We start from the raw sequence: 21,957 nt of genomic DNA, 5'->3' as shown, positions 1-21,957 counted from the left end.
CCAGGCAGGCAGGGCCCCTTAACGGACTTGGGAAGGAGCAAACGCAGTGGACATGTGAGCACCAGCCAAGTCCAGGAGGCTGGAAAGTGGGTCTCAGCGGCGTTGGGGGGTGACCCCCACTTCCGGGGGCCACGGATGAGGAAAACAGCCCTGTATTCGAGACATGAGCCCAACACGCGTTTTGTCCTTTCTTCCTGGAGGCGACCCCGTGTCCATTGCACCAGGCTTGCGCATCCCTGACCCCGCTGGAAACATCCACGACCTGCCATGACCAGGCTGTGCGCCCTCTGCCTGGCGGAAAACCGGGCCTCTGCATCAGCTTCGTGTTTCCCCCAGAACATGCACCTCGACCACTGGACACTCCTCCTGGCTGTCTCGGTCGGGGTGCCAGGTCATCTGCGGGGTGAGGGAGGCGAGGTGAGTGGCAGAGCCACAGCGGGGGCAAGTGCACCCTGGAAAGCCACGGGGGCTGGGCCAGCACACAGCACACCTCGCGGGAGGCTCCCCAGGGGCTCCCGCACCCGCACCTCGGGGTGACCGCCCGTGTCACAGGACCGGAGCAGGCTCCTCCCCTGCCCATCGCGTCCCAGGCCACCCTCCAGGGCCAGCTCCCTGGGCGGGGCTGCGGGCACCTGGCCCCAGATGTGTCCCCCGGCGGGAGCCACCACGTACCGTCCTTCCGTTCTGAAGTTTGCCATTGATATGGTCTTTGATGTGAGGGATGGGAGGGAACAGCTTCTGCATCACCGAGAACCTCGGAGGAGAGAGAGAGACACCGGTTCTGAAACCCGCACCCACCAGCGCAGGGGAGACGCGGCGTCCACTAGAGGACCCCAGCGAGGCCCCGATGGAGCAGGACTCCAGCCTCCTTTGGGAGGGGTCCCTGCAGGAGACGTGCGGGAATGCGAAAGCGGAGCCCTAGCAGAGCTGCATCTGCTCGGTCAGCCGCACCGCACCCACCACGTCGCCTCTCCCGAGACCCCATCCTATCACCATGGCAACCTCCCCCTCCCCACAGCCTCCGCGCGGAGCCGGTGGTCCCCTCCCTGGGGCGGTATCCCATCCGCTCCCAAACCAAGCCCCTGGGCCGGGCGGCTCAGCCTGAAGCGGCTGGGTGGGGTGGGCGTGAAGCCAGCAGACAGACGAGGCGGGAGCCGGCGCTCGGGGCTGGGGGGTGAGGCGGGGCGGTGGGGTGGGGCGCAGGTCTGGGCGGGGCCTGTGCCGGGCACACCCTTTCGGCTCAGCGCGCAGGTCCCAGTGGAAGGGACCGCAACCGGCCTCGTTGACGCTGCCGCGCGCCTGCTGCCTGCCGGGCTGGGGAGGGGTCCCGGAGCCCCGTCCTGGGGGGGCGGGTGGAGTGGGGTGCGTCGGGATGAGGTGTGAGGGAGCGAACAGCGCGGGCATGTGGGGACCAGCAGGGCAGTCTGACTGCAGACCCCGCACAGGTGCTGGGGAGGGAGGGGCCCGCAGGGTGCTGCACGGGGGACCCGACTCCTTGGGTTCCGCGGGCGGCAGGGACCAGATGGCAGAAACCAGGGTCTGGTTGGGAAAAGACCGGTGGGGCGACGAGAGGCGGTGGCCTGCGACCGGCGGGCGCGCTGGGCGGGGGCAGCGGAGAGTGGGCAGCGCGGGCTGCGTGGCCTGCGGATCGCGCTCCAGAAAACGACCGCGCAAACCAGGGGCCTGCGGGCTCACCTGCAAAACCGGAGCACGAGCCCCATAGCCAGCAGCGTCCCCAGCGCGATCAGCAAAGACGTCAGCCAGACGGGGAGGCGCGCGCCCTCCTCACACACTAGGGAAGAGGGGCGGGACGCGTCGGTCGGCACCTCCCCGGGGGCTCGGGGAGGAGGTGGCCGGCACTGGGGGCGGGGGGCGCGTCCAGGAGCGCCGTCCACCTGTGGACAGCGGCCACCTGCGCACCGGGCCGGGCCCCGCGGGAATCCCTCCCAAGTCGCCAGAATCCCGATACTCCCCGACCACCGACCGACACTTGGAGTTGGGGTCTGGTAGCCCCGACCCCTCGGATCAATTCGGGTCGCGGGCGGGGGGAACGGGGTGTCAGCCTCGCCTATTGGGAGGGGCCGGGCCGAGGTTGGTCTGTTCCCCACCTCCCTCCCTCCCTGCCGCGCTGCGTCCTGGGTGCGCGCTGCCTTAGTTCTTGAATTTAATATATGGATTAAACATCATGGATGTTTCACCTCAATTTCGATTTTTTTTAACTGCATTAAAAGGTTTGTCTTGTAACTCAGAGTGCTGGCGATAGCCGTCTCCGCGCGCCCAGCGCAGCTCCATGAACAGCGTGGACACACAGAGTCCATCAGAGACGGGAGGGAGGCGGTCACAAGCCCAGGGACGTCTGGAGCCCCCAGAAGCTGGAAGAGACAGGAGGGACCCTCCCACTCACCGAAGTGTTGGGGGACACTCCACGGGCCCCAAGGTTTGTAATGGGAGAAGGTGGCATCCCTGGCCCTTACTTGCACCGTGTAGGTCCCAGGATTGTTCAGCTCCAAGAAGGCTTTATAGGTCTGCAGTTTAAAAGAAAGTAGAGGGGAAAGTCCATTCCTGGTCCGTGGCGGAAGAACGGGGCCTTCACGGGGTTGAGTGGGTCCTCCCCACATTCACGTGTTGGGGTCCTAACACTCAGCGTCTCAGAAGGCGACTTTATTTGGAAATAGGGTTGATGCAGATGTGATGAGTTAAGAGGAGGTCGGATAGGGTACAGTGGACCCCTAGCCACTATGACTGGTGTCCTTATAAAGAGGGGAAACTCGGAGACAGACACATGCATACACACAAGGAGACGCCTTGTGGATATGGCCACAAGCTTGGGGATGCCTGGAGCCCCCAGAAGCTGGAAGAGGCAGGAAGGACCCTCCCCTGGAGCCTCTGGAGGGAGCGCGGCCCTGGGACACCTTGACCTCAGGCTTCTGGTCTGCAGAACTGGGGGAGGGTGAATGTCTGTGGTTCTCAGTCACCCAGTCTAGGGTCGTTTTTACGGCTGCCCCAGGGAACTAAGACAGCCGCCCAAGAGAGAGCCCGGCCAGCCCCCCTTGGGAGACAGGAAGGTGCCTGGTGCTCAGAGGGGCCTGGAACCTCAAGCTCCCTTTGCGTCTCAGCCCAGGCTCTTGGCATCCAAACAAAAATATTCTTTCTAATCACTAGAAGGTCAGCATCCGTGGTGGCCACCGCCGGTGAGGTCAAGAAGAGTGGTGGCATCTCGGGTGTCAGGCAGTGAATGGAGCCCGTAGAACATTCAGTGGGGTCCCCCCAAGAAGATTCGTCCCCCCAGAACCTGGGAACTTATTTGGAAACAGGGTCTTTGCAGATGTGATGCAGTGGTCCTCCTCAATGAGGGTAGCTCTACATCCAATGACAGGGTCCTTCTAAAAGACAGAAGAGGAGAGACACAGACACAGAGGAGAAGCCCTGGGAAGACAGAGGCAGAGATGGCAGGAAAAGGCAGAGACGGGAGGGACGCGGCCACAAGCCCAGAGAAGCTGGAAGAGGCCGGAAGGACCCTCTCCGGAGCCTCCAGAGGGAACTCAGCCCTGGGACACTTTTATCTCACTCAGACGTCTGGTCCCCAGGACTGGGGGAGAATGAAGTTCTGTTGCCCACACTGTGTGGTCCTCTGTATGTACACACACACAATATCTAGTGTTGATTTGAATCGTCTCCCCTAAAACGATGGATAAGTTCATATTCTAACAGCTGGTACCCATGAATGGGATCTCACACGGACAAAGGGTCTTTGCAGACATGATGCAGGGAAGGGTCTGAGATGAGGTCCTCCTGGAGGAGGGTGGCCCTACATCCGGTGAGAGGGTCCTTCTAAGACACAGAAGAGGAGAGACCCAGACACAGAGGAGAAGCCCAGGAAGACAGAGGCAGAGATGGGAGGAAGAGGCAGAGACAGAGACAGAGAGACAAAGGAGAGACGGGGTCATGGGGTCTGTGGCCGGCAGTTACGGTACGGAAGCAGCTGCCTCTGCACGTTAGAGGCGGCTAGTTAGTGAATTAGGGCATGGTGACACTCCCACCGCATCCTGAGGGATTTGGGGGCCGGGGGGTGGACCTTTAGGGCAGCACCAGGCAGGTGATGGCATCTGGTCTATGGACTGGGGAGCTTCATCTCCGAGTCACTGGACAGTAACAGACATAAGGAACCTGCGCTTGGGATGTCAGATTGGGGCGGGGGCGGGGGGGCACCCACCTCCTGTTTGTAGGCGAGCTCCATACCCTGTAAGAGGAAAGCAGAGCATGGGTGCCTGACCCCATCCCCAAGAAGGGCCCTCATTTGTCAGAGCATCTTCAGGTTTACAGAAAAATCGAGGATAAAATAATCAGTCACTGAGTAGAAATCATAAATAGAATAATACTTCTTTACACAAAAATAATAAATAGAGGTAACTGGGTATAACATATCGATGAACTAAAAAGTACGAGGGGGAGGGATAAATTAGGAGTTTAGGATTAATGGACACACACTACTATATATATAAAATAGATAAATAACAAGGACCTACTGTAGAACACAGGGAACTCTACTCACTATCTTGTAACAACTTATAATGGAAAAGAATCTGGAATATATATATATATATATATATATATATATATATATATATATATATATATATATATATATACAGTTAATATGTGTATATAACTGAATCACTTTGCTGTGACCTGAAACTAACACAACATTGTAAATCAACTATGTTTCAATTTTTAAAAAAATCTTTTAAGTACCTGGTCTTTTATTAAAAAAATAAAATTGATAGACTTGATTTTTTTGAGCCGTTTTGGTTAACAGAAAAATTGACCATACGCTAGTTGAGCCTAAATAATAAATATAATACATACATCAGTAGAGAACAATAGTAAATGTAAGTAAATTGTAGAGTATAAAATACCAACTACCTCAGAAATATTTGGTCTTTTTAATCAATAGATTTGACTTTATTTGAGTGGTTTTGGGTTTATAGAAAACTTGAATATAAGCAGTAATTGAGTATAAGTAATAAGTATATAAATACATTGACATAATGAATAAATATAAGTAAATAATTGAGTATAAAAATACCAATGAGCTCAAAAATACTCATTTTCTTTTAGTTTATGGACTAGTTTTTTGAGCAGTTTTAGGTTTATAGAAGAGTTGAGTATGAAATAATCAGAACATGAATATAAATAATAAATATACACAAACAGGTAAATGCACATAAAAGATAAATGTCAGTAAATAATTGAGTATAAAATGCTGATTAGTGCAAAAATATTTGGTCTTTTAAATTAATAGATTTTTTGAGTAGTTTTAAGGTTGTGGAAAAATTGAGTATAAGCAGTAATTGAACATAGATAATAAATAAATGTAATAAATATAAGTAAATAATTGAGTATAAAATACTGATTGACTCAAAGTGCTCCGTCTTTTTTTAACTAATAGATTTGTTTGAATAGTTTTGGGTTTATAGAAAAATTGAGTAAACAGCAAGGTCCTACTGTGTAGCACAGGGAACTATATTCAATATCCCGTGATAAACCATCATGGAAAATAATATGAAAAAGAATGTATATATGGGTATAACTGAATCACTTTGCTGTATAGCAGAAATTAATACAACAGAGTAAATCAACTATACTTCAATAAAATAAAAAAAAGAAAAAATGAGTACAAGCAGTTTTTGAGTATAAATAAATACAGAAATAAATAAACAATAAATAATTACAAGTAGACAATTAAGTACAAAATACCACCTAGCTCAAAAATAGCTGGTCCTTTTTTTTTAATCTATTGACTCCATTTTTTTGAGCAGTCTTAGGCTTATGAAAAAGTTGAGTATAAAGTATAAATAAATGTAACACTCACAGAAAAATAAACATAGTCACTAACTATGTCAGCCGTTGAGTATAGAATACCGGTGATCTCCAGCATATTTTTTTAATAGTAGCTTTATTCAGGTATGATTTGCGTACAGCAAAGCACACCAGCAGAGCATATAATCTGCTGACTTTGGCAAACGTGTGCACGAAACCGGCACAATACAGGAAACGTGTCCATCACCCCCAAATTCCCTCCAGCTTCTCCTCCATGCCCTCCTCCCTGCACCCCTGACCCAGCCCTCAGATCTGTCGCTACAGAGCATCCTGAATTTTCCTGTGTAAATCGTTTCTTTCACAACGCTTTTAAACGTACACACGGGACCCTCCAGTTCTTGGCGGATAGGATTCCACTGTGTGGCTATATTTTGTTCATCCCTTCCCTAGGGTCGCGTCCTGTTTAGGGACCATTATACACGTAGGTGCTACAAACACTTAGGTCCCATCTTTGGGGGCTACTGGTTTCATTTCTCGCAGGGGAATTGCAGGCTCTGTGAGATACGGTCAGAGAGAGTTTCGCCAAGTGGCTGTTTCAACCTTTTGCTCTTTTTCTGTAGGGTTGTGTATCTTCTGAGTGTTGACAGGTAAACATCCCTCCTCTACCCCAAACCTGACGGAACATATGCAAGCATTTCCTTCCATATCCTGACTTCCTTTCCAATGTCAGCGGTGTCATTCAAACGGCCAAACACTTAGAGTTTTGCTAAAGCTCATTTATTTTACAGTTCCTCTTTTTTTTTTTTTTGAATGTTTCACCTACCCCCAAAGCCCCAGAGTCCAGGGGGGTGTAGGTGTATAAGAGATGCCCACCCAAGAAGCCGTTTACCTTCTGTATCTGCAGTTCATACTTGAAGTCATCATTAAGGTGACTCCTCACTTCCCACTGCATGAACGAGTAGCTTTGGTTACACCACCTGCTAGTGATGTTGGGAGCAGCTAAGACCTCTAGGGGAGAAAAAAAAACACTTTTATGAGTAAAGCACATCAAAAAAGAATCCCCCCCACCCCCGACCCGAGATACTTTTAAAACAGGCCTCCTACAAACTCAGGGGGGAAAAGAGAGGACAATGTGATTCCAAGGTTAAAAAGTATCAAGAGACAGAGATAAGTGAGAGAACGCTGTTGGGATGATTAGGGTCACTGAGCCCGTGGACCAGCTGTCAGACCCTGGCCCGGGGGGCCCTCTCACCTACTCGGAGGCCCTCGCAAAGCTTTCTTCTCATCTGTGCAGGGACACCCCTCAGAGCAGCCCTGTTCTTTTCCCTCTCCGCGATTCCAGTCCCTGGGGCTACGCTTCTCCAGCAGGGGGAGCAAAGCGCGGTGCAGCTGCAAGCTCCCTCCCTCCTGCCCACTGGACCAATGGGCTCTGCTCAGACCCCACCTCCAGGGCAGCCTGGCCCCCTCCCCGAGCTGCCCGGGGCCAGTCCTACCCCCATGACCTTGGCCGCCAATTCCACTCCCAAAAGTTCACCCGGAATCTTCTGCCCCAGACTTGGACTCTGACCGGGTCCCATCCCCTGCTTTCTTCTCACCTGCCCGCCCCGCCCCAGCGTGGGACCCAGCTCCTCCAGGACCCTCAGGCCGCCCTCTGTGGGCTGTCCCAGGGCTCCGCCCTTTGCCCTCCCTGGGGTGCTCTAAATCCCTGATTCCAGCTCCATCAGTTTCCTGAGGGACCTCGTCTAGGTCTACAGGTCTGACCCCCCACCAGGACCCCAATGGTGTCTGCTCAGCATCCCACCTGGACCCCTGGCAGGAAACCCAGGCTCACCATGGGGGTGGTCCCCAGTCCCGGGTCCCCCCACTGATGTGCACTCAAACCTCCAGCCACCTCCACTCCCACTGCCACAGGGGCTGGCATCACCCCACCACCCCTGCTGGGAACCAGGCTGTGGACACCCCACGTGGACAGCAGGGCTGGAGCGGGAGCACAGGTGCGGAGTCGCGGGCAGGGCTACACGTGTAGGGCTGCACTCTCCCAGGGGCGCTTGGTGTGTGAGGGACGCGGCATCAGAGTGAGGTTGGCTCCGGGCCGGGGGGACACCACAGACAAAGGCAGGAGCCCCATCCCGGCTTCTGAACCGGAGGCCCCCATCGTCTCCCCTTTTGCACCCACCTCTCCGCTCATATGCTTCCCGGCTACACGTGGACCAGCCAGGGTGGCGAGGGACCAGGTTTCATGGGGCTTGAAGCTGTCCTAATGTGGGGGGCAGGGGGGGTCTAATTTAAAGTAAAAAGTATTGACAGAGCTTTGCTAAGATGGGTTTGGTGTTCTGAAAACCTGCAGTCGATCGATTCAAACAAAAAGAACAACTATTTTTGAGCTATTTTTGAACACAGGGCCTGGAGAGGGGCGACCCGTGTGAGACCCCCAGCCTCACGGTGCGGCTGTCCTCGGTGGATGGGGGGTACAGAGCCGCCTGCTAGGTGCGTTCTGGAAATGCTTCCTTAGGTCCAGGGAACACAGAGCAGCTGCTGTGAGCTAGGTGTCTGTGTCTCCCCAGATTCACGTGCGGAAGCCCTGACGCCCAGTGGGACGGCTTCGGAGGCCGGGCCTTTGGGACATACTCGGGGCTAGATGAGGTCCTGAAGGTGAGGCCCCCACGATGGGATCAGTACCCTTATAATCAGAGCAAGGGGGTGTGGGATGAATTGGGAGATTGGGACGGACATACGTACACTAAGGTGTGTAACATAGATACCGAATGAGAGCCTGCCGTACAGCACAGGGAACTCTACTTCGCGGTACAGCAGAAACTAACACAACGTTGTAAAACAACTCTACCCCAGTAAGAAATAAGAATAAAAAAGAAGCGGGGGGAAGAGGCACCAGAGCTCGCTCTCCACTGTGTGAGGACACAGCAAACGTGGAGCCACCCGCAAGCCAGGAAGAGGGCCTCGCCAGGAACTGACGTGCCCACGCCGCGAGCTCCGACTCCCAGCCCCCAGGACTGTGGGAGAGAAGTGTGTAATCTAAGCCCCCAGTCTGGGGTATTCGGTTGCAGGACAGCACGCAGCATCTCCCAGCCAAGTGCGGCACACGAAGAAGGTGTCACAGCGTCTTACTCACCGATTTTGGCTAATCTATCGCTCGTTTCAGAGCAGGGGATTTTGGAGCCACTGCTGGTGCCGTTCACCAGGAAACGCGTTTGATCCTTGGACAACACAGAGATGTTGTGAAAACGGCACTGGACGTTCGTCCCTTGCTCATCTGCTGTGTACTGGGAGCACGGCCACTTCTCGTAGGAGCTGTGAGGGGTGGGGCTGCGTCATGACCGGCCCTGGAGCCCCCGCTCCAGCCCGGGGGAGCCCCGGCGAGCCCCAGGTCACACCTACTCCAGGTTCTCCAGGTACAGATTGTACTGCACGTCCCCCGGGGCCTCCCGGCCCACCGCCCAGCTGCACGTCAGGAAATCCACGTCGTGAACCCAGCAGGTCAGGTTTTCTGCAGCCGCCCTGGGATTCCCTTCTGGGCTTGCAAAGAAGAGGGGAAAAAAAAAAAAAACAAAAAAACTGAGTCCCGGATAAACACCAAGGTCCTACTGTAGAGCCCAGGGAACTATATTCAATCTCCTGGGATAAACCATCATGGAAAAGAATATGAAAAAGAAAATTTATGTATAACTGAGTCACTTTGCTGGACAGCAGAAATTAACACAACGTTGTAAATCAACTATACGTCAATAAAATTAAAAAACAATTTTTTTAAGCGAGTCCCTTTTTAGCGATCCTTATGAATTCTCACGCGGTTCTAAGAAATAATAGAGGGGCTTCTCAGGTGGCGCAGTGGTTGAGAGTCCGCCTGCCGATGCAGGGGACACGGGTTCGTGCCCCGGTCCGGGAAGATCCCACATGCCGTGGAGCGGCTGGGCCCGTGAGCCATGGCCGCTGAGCCTGCGCGTCCGGAGCCTGTGCTCCGCAACGGGAGAGGCCACAACAGTGAGAGGCCCGCGTACCGCAAAAAAAAAAAAAAAAGAAAGAAAGAATAGAGACATCCATGTAGCGCTTACCGTTTCTGCAATGGTAACAACTCCCGTCCCTGCAAGGCTCCCCGCCCATGGCCCGCCCCACCATGACCCTATATACCCTCACCGGACCCCTCCTGCCTCCAACCCTGCCCACCTAACCCTAAGCCTAAGAAACGCCCAACAGTCTCTTAGGAACTATCTTTCTCTTACTATCTTTCCCTTTGCCTACTCCTCAGCTAAAGTCCGTTGCCATCAGAACCCTATTTTTAAGAAGTAACATATTTTGGATGAAACCTGGATCAGCTAGGGTCACGAAAGACATTTTTTTTTTAATGAAAGGGGAAAAGAAAAATCCAACAACGTTAACTGCATTTCCAACAATTTGGAGCCAGAGTTTATCTTCCTCGTTTTCCCATTCTCAGAAGAGCACAGTTTTGTGATATTAGAACTTCCTGACAAAGAGCACAAGAAGTGTTCAGACTTGCTACTGGTGTTCTCTTTGTCCAAACTGTATATGGGATCAGACAGTTTGTTTGCTTGGCATAAGGAAAACGATAAAACTCTGTTCTCAAACTAAAAATACAAAACAAAACAAAAAAGCCAAAACACAACAACAACAACAAAACTGCTCTATGTTTCTACAGCTCTGTTCATTCAGGCAGGTGCCGTGCATGAAATTGCAGGAGACCCTCCGAGATGGTCTTTTTTCCACGAAGCTATGTCCCTGGATACCCATCCAAGGGAAAAGCCATTATTTTGGTATTCAGAGCACTAACGGATGACTGAAAGCAAAGGAAACCCCGAAAGAGCATCTTCCCCTCACCTTGACTAGGATACTGAATCCACGTGGAGAATGGTTGACCTTTGGTCACCTTGATGCTGTAGTTTGTAGCTTGGCATGACAAGTCAGGAATACTGCAATACGTGCTTTTCCGTGCCTGAGGGAGATCGAGCAATAATTAGGGGAGAACTAATAAGACACTGAGACTTTAGATTAAAAAAAGAAAGAAAGAAAGAAAGAGAACTATAGGTTTTCTTCAGTTTTCCTCAACATCCAAAGCCGAAGTCTCGGTATTCATGCAGAGAGAGAGACAGGGAGAGGGAGATGAAAATGAGGAAGTCACTCACTAAAAGGAAAAAATATCCTAGAAGGTTCTAAGACAGAGCTGGCAGAATGCCTTGATAGTTTGAGACGATATTTAGCCATTGGGCCAAGAATGTGATGGTAACGTAGTGATGGACAAACTGGGCAAACAGATAAAACCTTAAGGAAACGGAAATTATTAAATTTAGGAGAAACGAACATTTGTATAAGAAAGGAAAGAAAAATCCCCATTAACCACATGGCTCAGGTGTGAACAGTGTTTATGTGGTTATAATAAACTGAATATTTGTCGAGAGAGGAGAGAGTGTGAGCTGAGGATGGCAACTGCTGGGGAGGTGAGTTGGGGGTCACTTAGGAGAAAAATCAACACATTTTGGCTAAACTGAATGAATCAAGAATGTGTGTTATAGAGAGATGCAGAGGTCTAGAACAACAGCATCAGGTGTAAAAAGGGAAAAAGTGATGTCTCACTGAAAAGTTGCTATTTTGTCATAACGAACCCCGTACGACTATTTTCCTCTTTAAACTCTGTGCAGGTATTGCTTTGATTTGAAAACAAAAAAAACCCCAAAAAACAGGAAAAGAGGCAGGAAAATTTGAGAAGCAAAAAGAAGGTTTGAGAATTGAGTGGTCCTTGTCCTCAAGGGAGCAAACTGTGGTCACCGCCACCCAAGGATGCAGATACAGCATACGAGGGAATCTCAAGAGGGTCCCATATTTTGAAATTGTCCGCTATATTGGCTTCTACTTCAGCCGTTAGAAAAATAGCTAGATATTTTATATATTTAATATACATACATTTAAATAGGTATTTAATATATTTGATTTCTATTGATGTCGTGTGTGAAGGAATCATCCAACTTAACTTTAGTCCTATTTATTTATTTATTCTGGCTGCGCTGGGTCTTAGCTGAGGCACGTGGGATCTTCGTTGCGGTGTGAGGGATCTTTAGTTGCGGCATGTGGGATCTAGTTCCCCGACCAGGGATCAAACCCGGGCCGCCGGCATTGAAAGCATGGAGCTTTACCCACTGGACCACCAGGGAAGTCCTCAATTTTAGTCCCTCTGGAAACTAGGCAAGTACCGTTTCTTCTATAGACTGTCATTTCTCCACTGATCAGAACTATTTTCTTAATGATGTAGAAAATTCCCCCAAATGCCTGTTTCTGTTTTTGGATTGTTGTGTTCCTTTAATCCACACCACCCCTTTCAAGCCAATACCTCTCTTTGGATGATGGTAGCTTCTTAGTACATTTTGATACTTGGGAGGGCAAGTTCTTAATCGCTAGCCTTCCTTATCAAAATTTCTTGGTTCTGGGCTTCCCCGGTGGCTCAGTGGTTAAGAATCCGCCTGCCAATTCAGGGGACACGGGTTCGAGCCCTGGTCCGGGAAGATCCCACATGCTGCGAGCAACTAAGCCCGTGCGCCACAACTACTGAAGCCCGTGTGCCTAGAGCCCGTGCTTTGCAAGAAGAGAAGCCACCGCAATGAGAAGCCCATGCACTGCAATGAAGAGTAGCCCCCGCTCGCCGCAACTAGAGAAAGCCCACGCGCAGCAACGAAGACTGAATGCAGCCAAAAGTAACTAAATTAATTAATTAAAAAAAAATTTCTTGGTTCTTCTGCAACATTTGTTCTTGCAGATAGAGTTTAGGGTCAACTGGCCAAGCTCCATTAAAATCCCATAGGGGTTTTTATCATGAACTGGATTGTGCCCTAACCACCCCCCCCCAAAAAAAACCTCATATATTGAAATCCAAACCCTTAATGGAAATGTATTTGGAGTTGGGGGTCTTTAAAGAGGGAATGAAGGTAAAATGAGGTCACTAGGGTGGGTCCTGATCCCATAGGACTGCTGTCCTTGTAAGAAGAGGAGATCAGGACCCAGACACACACAGAGGGACGACCACGTGAGGACACAGGGAGGAGATGGCCGTCTACAGGCCCAGGAGAGAGGCCTTGGGAGGGACTAGCCCTGCCCACACCTGGATCTCAGATTCCAGCCTCCAGGACTGGGAGAGATACATGTCTGTTGTTTAAGCCGCCCCGTGTGTGGTGCTGTGTTACGGCAGCAGCCCAAGCAGACTAACATGGGGTGTGATTTGGATGGTACTCAGTTGGGAGTAATTTGAGGGAACCAAGGTTCTTCCCAAGGACGCTGATAGGTGCGTCCTTCTCATGAAACTGCTCAACGGTTGGAATTCTCACCACGGCCTTCCCGTGAGATGTGTCACAGTTCTCACGCCCTCCGAACCCTCTGATACAGGAGGGGATTTGAGTGGGGGGCAGGGGATGGTGGAGGGGGACAGTGTTTCCCGAGGTCTCACTTTCAACTGGGCTCAGTTCTCTACCTGCAGTATCTCAGCCCATTTCCACACCAACCCTCTCCGGTGGGTACCATTCTGGATGTCTTACAGATCAGGAGCCCCAAGCCGCAGTGCCCGTAAAGGACCCCACATTCCACAGCTGAGCCCAGGAGTAGAACCCGTGTCTCTGTGATGCTAAGTGCAGAGAAGATGGTTTACCTTAGTGAAAACTTTTGAATTGATGAAGCACATAATTTCGGAAATGTTTCCATGGAGGTCCCAGGTCAATCTTTTTCTTTCTGGCTCCATCCTTAGGTTCTTAACTGGTGGGTCTGGATCTGAAATGTCTATAAGGTAAGAGTCTGGGGAGAGGCACACAACGCTTAAACTTTGTCCTACCCACTGACCCCTTGGGAAGTTGAGTTCCACACGGAGAAGTGGTTGCCTGAAGCAGGCAGAGGCCCCGAATCTGTAGGACCTTAGTGAGCTCACCAGCTCACCCTCCCAACAATGGGGGGAGAAAGTCAGAAAAGCAGATCACTTCTGCCGTCCGCGTTGATGTGAAATGTACCTTTCTTAACCATGTAGGTCAAAGAAGGTCGTTTTCACTGAAAACCAATTCAGGCTTAGAGAGTTGGCTCAGTGTCTGCTCTGCAGACTGAGATTTCCGAATGCTTTGCAAGTTGCAATAGAAATTTTAATGTAGGGACTTCCCTGGCTGTCCCGTGGTTAAGACTTCGCCTTCCAATGTAGGGGGTGCGGGTTCGATCCCTGGTTGGGGAGCTGAGATGCCACATGCCTCGGGGCCAAAAAAACAAAACATAAAAGAGAAGAAGTATTGTAACAAATTCAATAAAGACTTTAAAAGTGGTCCACATCAGAAAATCTTAAAAAAAAAAAAAGAAATTTTAATGTGATATATTAAAAATATATAAATTTTAACGTAATATATTTCTAAATGTAATATATACCATGCATATATGAGATGTAATATATAAAAATATATAAACTTATATACAAGTATATATAATGGAATATATATTTTCATAAAGTAGGAGACCTGATCATTACACAATGATATTTATGTTCTTATACAGAGTGCCAGAGGAATTCTCATCTTCTTGGAAAACCACCCAAAATGCATACATCTAAATACATTTTGAAGTGTAATCAAAGCACATATATGTTCGTATGATGCTGTCAGTGGGGATGGAGGTCAGAGTTTGCAGACCAAAGAATTCCACGTGTTTTATCAGTGACTTGCTTCATGAAGCAATCACATAGGGCCAACAACTCAGAGCTATAAAGGTCCATCAGACATTTCTTCAGCTGTTATCTGTGACCCCTCCTTTAGAGGATTTCGCAGAAATGACTGTTTATAAACCGCAAGCACCGTGATCAGTTATCAGGATCAAAAACCTTAGTTTGACAAGTAAGACCAAACCCTATGAATATCCTGGTTTCTGGCATTATGGTCTCCTAAACTATAAGGATAATTTATTCCTTAAAAAACAACTTCCCTAGGGAAATTTCTTACAAGTGAAAATGTAATTTTTAATGGATTCTTATGCCTCAGAACTTATATTCACTTCTTCCAAAACAACAGTAAATATCATTAAAACAGCTATGAGTGATGCAGTAGAAAATATGAGTTTTAGTGTATTTTTATTACATTTCAGTTTGTTTTTAATTTTTATAACTTTACAACTTTAACTATTTTAAAAAATCTTCATAATCTAATATGAAATATACATATATAAAATTATATATACTTGTATAAATACGCCCATATATATTTAAATAACGTAACAAGGGATTTTTCTGTCACTATGTTTTCCATAAAATCTACCTATGCTCCTTTAGAGTGGTTATTATTCACCCAATTACACTTGTGCTCGCAAATAAAAAAGAACTTTAATGCAAAAAGAAGAAAGTAAAAGCAAATCTGTAAAGACAAAATGAAACAAAATCAATGCAAATACACATAAGAGTGTTCACTGCAATATACTCGTGACCGTCCAGTACTCTGAAAGAAAAGGGACATAGTGTTCTCAACCCTAGAGCTTCTGAAAAACTATAGTTGGTGGGAAATACTCTTCCAGTCATGATAAAGTAGTCTCAGATGTATCTCTCACCATAAGCCCCTAGAAAACTGGGCCAAATATATAAATCAACTATTTTTAGGCTTTCTGAAAACTAAGACGAACAATTCTGAGAGCGTATTTTGGGGTGGGAGACATTCGCAATCCAACGGGACAAGGTGGAGATTCCTTGCTGAACACTGAGAAGTCAGTAAAGACCCCAGAAGAGTCATGCCTTTGTTGTCGGAGAGAAAAAACTAAAGGTGACTCACCTTGAAAAAGCTTCAAAACAAGGTGACCCACCAATAAAGGAATGGCCTGTTGAAACAAAACTCACCATCTTTAAAGAAGGCAACCAAAGCAGACCCTCACCAACCCATCCTTCACAATATCCAGCACCCAATAATTACTAGACACGCAGAGAAGCAGAAATGTGTTCGCTGTGACCAGAAGAAATATCAGGTCATAGAAATCGTCCCCTAAGTGGCCGATGATGAAATTAACAGAGAAGTCCATTAAAACAGCCACTATAAATATGTTAGAGGACTTGAAGGAAAACAGGAACACTATGCAGTGAGGAATGGAAGATATAAAGGAAGAACCAAACAGAATTTTTAAAGGTAGAACATATAGCATCTGAGATGAAAAAAGTCACTTGGATAAACTGGAAGACAATGGAAATGATCTACACTGAAGCCCCCAAAGAAAAATATTTGAAGAAGTTATGGCCAAATATTTTCCTAACTTAATGTAAATTATAAACCTACAGGCCCAGGAAGCTCAAAAACCCTACCTAGGATACACAGACACACACGTACCAACAAACACAAACGCTAAGACACATCATCCTCAAATGCCTTTTTAAAAAGTGGTATCAAGAAAATCTTAAGAAACCAACGGAAAAAAGACACAGCACCTATGAGAGAACAAAGATAAGAATTTCTGCTGATTTCTGTTTAGAAACAATGGGAGACAGAAGGTAACAGAATAACTTCTCCAAATGCTGCAAGAAAACAGTACAAATCCTGGTCAACCTAGAATTTATATCTTAGCGATAAATGGAAGGTGAAATATAACGACGTTTTATAGTAACAAAAAGTGAAAGGTTTTTTTTTGTATTTTTTTATTTGTTTGTTTTTTTGCCAGAAGAGCAGGTCTGTAAGAAATGTTTTCAAAAAAGGCTTTTCTGGCTGAAGGAGAAATCACCAGATGGAAACTCACGAAGGAATGTGGAAACAAGATGAGCAGAGATGCAACAAAAGCATACCAGAAACAGTAAAAATGTAGGCAAACATGGAAAGCTTTCCCATTTTTTAATGTTTTAAAAAGATGATTCTTTAAAAGAAAAATACTGTCTTGTGTATTCTGGGCTTATAGAGATGTAGAAGTACATGTGCGACAGGGCATAACGGATGAGGCAGGCAGTAAAAGTATACTGTTTTGAGATTCCTATGTTCTATGTGAAGTAGAATAACATTATTTGAAGAGAGTATGTACTGAACGAATCATCCCAGAGGAGCCACACAAGCCACGGAACAAAGAGGGCTAGCCCAAAAGCCAATGGTAGAGAAAAACACAAAAACAAAAAAAGCACTAAAAAAGTAACTGAAAAGAAGTCAGGAAAGGAGGGGGCGAAAGAAAAAGAAAAACTGAAAGAAAAAAAAAACAACCAGCAAACAAATAGCAAAATGGTAGAATTACATCCCATCATATTAATAAGTTCATTGCATGCAAAGGGTGTAAACACTCCAGTGAGAAGGAAAGTGCTTCAGCCTAGATGTTAAAAGTACCCCACGGTATGCTGTCTGCAAGAAAGGTACTTTCAATATAGTTTAAATGGCAATAATAGGAAAGCATATGTTATGCAAACTCCAGTTGTAGAAAACCTAGGATTTTATCCCAGGATTTTATTTCCGGGGGTAAGAAGGGACCATGTCAAGTGATTAAGTGGCCAATTCATCCTCATATATGTGCTCTCAATACTCATTTTCAAAATACATGAAGGATAAGCACCACCTCCCTGTCTAATAGAACAGACAGAAAACGGAAGGGATATACAGGACTTGAACAAAATATCAACAATATGACCTAATTGACATTGTTGGGACATTCTAACCGATGACGGCAGGGTGCACATTTTTTGGGGTTTTTTTGGGGGGGGTGTGGCGAGCCGTACGGCTTGCGGGATCTTAGTTCCCTGACCAGGGCTGGAACCCGCGTCCCCTGCAGTGGAAGTGCAGAGTCCTAACCACTGGACCACCAGGGAAATCCCAGGATGCACATTTTTATCAACTACAAACAGAAGATTCATCAGAGTAGACCTCGTACGGGCATGGGGAGTGTCAGTCCTTTTAAAAAGGTTTAAATCATTCACTGTGTATATATTCTCCGACTACAGTTCTCTCTTCATTAAATTCAAGATCAGTCTTTTAAAATCTGGAACACACCAGATATTTGCAAACAAAACGACATACTGATAAATTACCATGTGCATCCTAGAAGAAATCACAGGAAATGTAGAAAATATTTTGAACTGAATGAAAATGAAAGCAAAAAAAAAAAAGAAAGAAAAAAGTGTGATGCAGCTACAGCAATGCTTACAGGGAAATTTTTAACATTAAATGTTTATGTTAGGAATACAGTTTAAATTCAAGAATCAGTTTCCATATGAAGATGATAGAGAAAGAAGAACAAATTAAACTGAAAAGAAATTAAACCTAAAGCAAAATCCCTAAAAAAAATAAAGGGAACAAAAAAAAATCAGTGAAAAAGAAAGTGGAAAAACTATATAGATTGTCAAGGAAACCAAAAGCTGGTTCTATACAAGAGACAATATAATTGAACAGCCTCTCTCTCGCTACACCGATCAAGAAAAAAACAAAAAAAAGACCAATTTTAGGAATGAAAGAGGGGACAGTGATACACATCCTGAAAGACATTGAAAGAAGAATTGCGGGTAATCTGAACAAAAGTTATGCCAATACCTTCAACAATGTATGACATGAACCAACTTCTTGAAAGACACACATTAGCAGTACTGACATAAGTAGCAAACCTGAATAATCCTGTTAAGTATTAAAGGAATAGAATATGTAATGAAAAAGCGTCCCCAAAAGAAAGCATCAGGCACAGATGGCTTTGCGGCTGAATTCCACCAACAATTTAAAAAAGAAATAGTAACAATGTGCACAAACTTTCCAAAAACAGAGGAAAGGCGGGAAACATGTTCTGACTCACTTTATGAGGGCAGCTTTATCCCGATACCAAAATCAAAACATTAAAAGTAAACTGAAGCCCAATACGCCTTATACTCCTAGACACAAAATTCCTTCACAGAATACTAGCACATAAAATCAGGTAAAGTATAAAAGTGGTAACGCCTCCTGACTCAAGAGATTTACTCCAGGAATGCAAGGTTATTTTAACCATCACTATAATTTGGCCCTTTAACAGAAAACTGGTGATCTTCTCAATAGAAGCAGGAAAACATTTTGACAATGTTTAACACCCCTTTGGGATTAAAAACTCTCAGCAAACTAGACATGGACGAAAACATCCTTCCCCTGATAAATCTATGAAAATCCTGGCGCTAATTCAGACTCAGTAGGGAAAGACTAACCACTTCTTCGTATGATTCGAACAAGACAAGGTGTCTGGTTTCAACGCTTCTATTCCATGGTGTCCTGTACCCACGGCCCCTCTAATGCACTTTGACCAACGTTGTAGTTTTAGGGCGCTTTGGGGGGAGATGTTAGAACTGTACAACATGCTGACTGCTTCCTTCAGCTTTTGGCTCCTAGAAAGCTACTCACTTCCTGCCTGTGGTCAGTGACCCCAGAATACCCATGGGCCTGAAGTCACCACAAAGGTGGCAGCGGCCTCAGCCCAGAACAAGAGGGGCAGACAAAGACAGGAGGCGGCGGTGGGAGCCTCAGACGTGGAGAAAGCCCCCTCCCCTCCCAGACCTCCCACATCTCCCGGCCCCTCTGGTCACCAGGTGCGGCCACGTGACTGACTTGGAGTCCAGGAAATGGACAGAAGCAATGTGTGGTCCTTTTAGCTCAGACCTCTAAAAACTCCCGTGTGATCCTTCTACAAACTCCTCCAAGGAGATGATGGAGCTTCCCGGGTCCATCCGTATGTAAGGATCCCGGGTCTGTACGTGGAACAGAGCCACCTGGGATGGACTGAGCTGTGTCCTTTCCCCAGCCCTCCCCAAATCATGCTGCAGTCCTAACCTCAGAATGGGACCTTAGCTAGAAATAGGGTGAGTGCAGATGTAATTAATTAAGATGAGGTCCCACTGCCATACTGTGGCCCTGACCCAATCCAACTGGTGTCCTTATGAAGAGGTGAAACTTGGGTACAGGGACACACCCGGGGAGAACCCCCTGTGAAGACAGGAGGGAGGCGGCCACAAGCCCAGGGACGCCTGAGCCCCCAGAAGCTGGAAGAGGCAGGAAGGACCCTCCCCGGGAGCCTCTGGAGGGAGCGCAGCCCTGGGACAGCTTGACCTCAGACATCTGGTGTCCAGGACTGGGGTAAATAAATGTATGTCACTTAAGTCCTCCCGACTATGGTATTTTGTTAAGGCAGCCTGAGCTGAGTAAGCCAGCAGTCCCCAGAAGAACGATACCTATGCCCCAACACACACACACACACACACACACACACACACGCACGCACGCACACACACTCACACCATCTGAACTCCACGACTCTTTGAGGAAGGAAGGAACTTCTCGTGCTTAGGCAATGCTGTGGCCGTCACGGCAGGGCACCGTGCCTGCTGCAAGCACCCAGCACCCATGGTGAGGGGGAACCAGCTCCGCTCCCGTTGCCTGAAGCTCTGGTCCACATGTGCGCATTGTGCGAGCTGGACAGGAGGCTTGGTCACCGTCCCGGGTCCACTGGTCACTCAGCGAAGCCCTGATGGGAGGGGCTTCTCTGCAGACCCTCCCCAAGGCAGCATGCCCGCCTGGAGGGCACCATATCTCTTGTACTCCTGTAAGCATCCCGGTCTTTGCACCCCGAGTTGGGTGCCCTCACTACTGGGCGCCCAGGAAACGTAGACTCTCCGTACCCCGGGGCCGAGGGCGTGGCTCCCCTTGGGGGTTCTGATACCTGGTCGTGGGCGCTCTCCACCAGCAGCAGACTGGCTCAGCACCCCGCCCCACCTGGGATATTCTCTCCCAGCCACACCTGTCACCCGAAGTCAGCCGGACACTGGCAGTCAGAGGCGGGCACGGCAGCTTCAGCATCTATATCACTGTCTTTTCGCCTCCTAACGCGTGTCACGGTCGAACTTCACTATCACGTCGTGAATTGTTTCCTATCCATCACCATTGTGCTTGAAGATGGTGGGAACTTCCTGGACGCCACGGACACCCTGGTTTGCACCCTATCCCCCATAAATCTCCGTTACGAACGCGAGAAAAACAGGATGGAGTTGCCCCAAACGCATCTTACGCGTTGCTCATCTGCCTGTCCAAGCTCCAGACGACGCATCTCTTATGACACCTGGATTTATATCTCCCAGTCCCGGAGGCCAGGATGCTATAGGATTGGTTCCTCCCAGAGGCTCAGGGGGAGAATCCCTTCCAGCTGGAGAACCTCTGCAGCTTCTGGGGGCTGCGCCACCCCAGTCCTAGGCGTTCCTGCACTTGTTCCTGCACCCCAATCTCTCCTCTATCGCCACCTGGCTTCTCCCTGTGTCCATGCCTGGGTCCAAATCTCCCCTCCTGATAAGGACACGCATTGTTCTGGACGGGGATCCACCCACATGACCTCATCTGAACTCAGGGACGTCTGTAAAGACCCTATTTCCAAGTAACTCCCATTGACAGGTTCTGTTCGTTAGGACTTGAGTGCATGAATCTGGGAAGGACAGAGCTCAGCCCATCGCCCTAATGTCTGCTCGGGGTTCTTCTGACCCAGAGAGAGGGTGACGATAAATCCAGGAAAACTGATGGGTCCCAGCGCCCTAGCTACACCAAGAGCTCTGGATGTAGTGTCTTGACCGTATCAGGATGAACATCCTGTCTGTGAGGTACCAGTTTTGCAAGATGAACCCGCCGGGGTGACTGAGGGGAAGGCTACATGGGAGGTGTCTGCACTATTTCTTATGGCAGCCGAGTGGCTCGACTGTGACCCCAACGTAAACAGTTTCACTGAAAAATAACACAGCCCCAGGGACCCACAGACCATACGTAGTTTTCCTCCGGCTTTTCCTACCGTGGTCCGGTGGCAGCAGGCTGGAGACGGGCACCAGGAACACCGCCAGCCAGACGAAAGCCATGGCCAAGGCAGCTCCCACAGGAGGGTGGGCGCCAGCTGGAGGAGAAGAGACAGTGGCCACATGGGGTGGCTGCAGGGAGGGAGCTGAGCCCCCCAGGGGGTGTCTTGCTCAGAGGGCAGGGAGCTGCTTCTGGGAGGAGAGCCTCCCGTGCGTGTGCACGTGTGTGTGCATGTGTGCATATGCGTGTGTGCACGTGTGTATGCATCCGTGTATACTGAATGCCTGTGTGCATGTGTATGCATGTGTCTGCACATATTACTTGTGTTTATGTGTCCGTGCACTATGTATGCATAGGTGTGCACGTGTGTATCTGTGTA

At 48.4% G+C, this 21,957-nt stretch overlaps 1 protein-coding gene across 1 annotated transcript; it reads right to left on the bottom strand.

Annotated features, from left to right (window-relative positions):
* Positions 1-315: 315 nt before the first annotated feature.
* IL3RA (interleukin 3 receptor subunit alpha) lies at positions 316-21,640 on the bottom strand (the record flags this gene model as incomplete). The annotated part of the gene is made up of 11 exons (XM_079727209.1): positions 316-396; positions 673-754; positions 1,696-1,792; positions 2,405-2,525; positions 4,214-4,240; positions 6,710-6,828; positions 8,951-9,129; positions 9,217-9,349; positions 10,672-10,786; positions 13,481-13,623; positions 21,577-21,640. 11 exons carry the CDS (start codon positions 21,638-21,640, stop codon positions 316-318), a joined length of 1,161 nt encoding a protein of 386 aa, XP_079583335.1.
* Between the last annotated feature and the right edge of the window lie 317 nt (positions 21,641-21,957).

Source organism: Hyperoodon ampullatus, assembly GCF_949752795.1.
Source record: "Hyperoodon ampullatus genome assembly, chromosome: X".
In the NCBI taxonomy this organism is placed as follows: Eukaryota; Metazoa; Chordata; class Mammalia; order Artiodactyla; family Ziphiidae; genus Hyperoodon; species Hyperoodon ampullatus.
The sequence above is the reverse complement of the archived record's forward strand: the minus strand, read 5'-3'. Positions and strand labels throughout refer to the sequence as shown.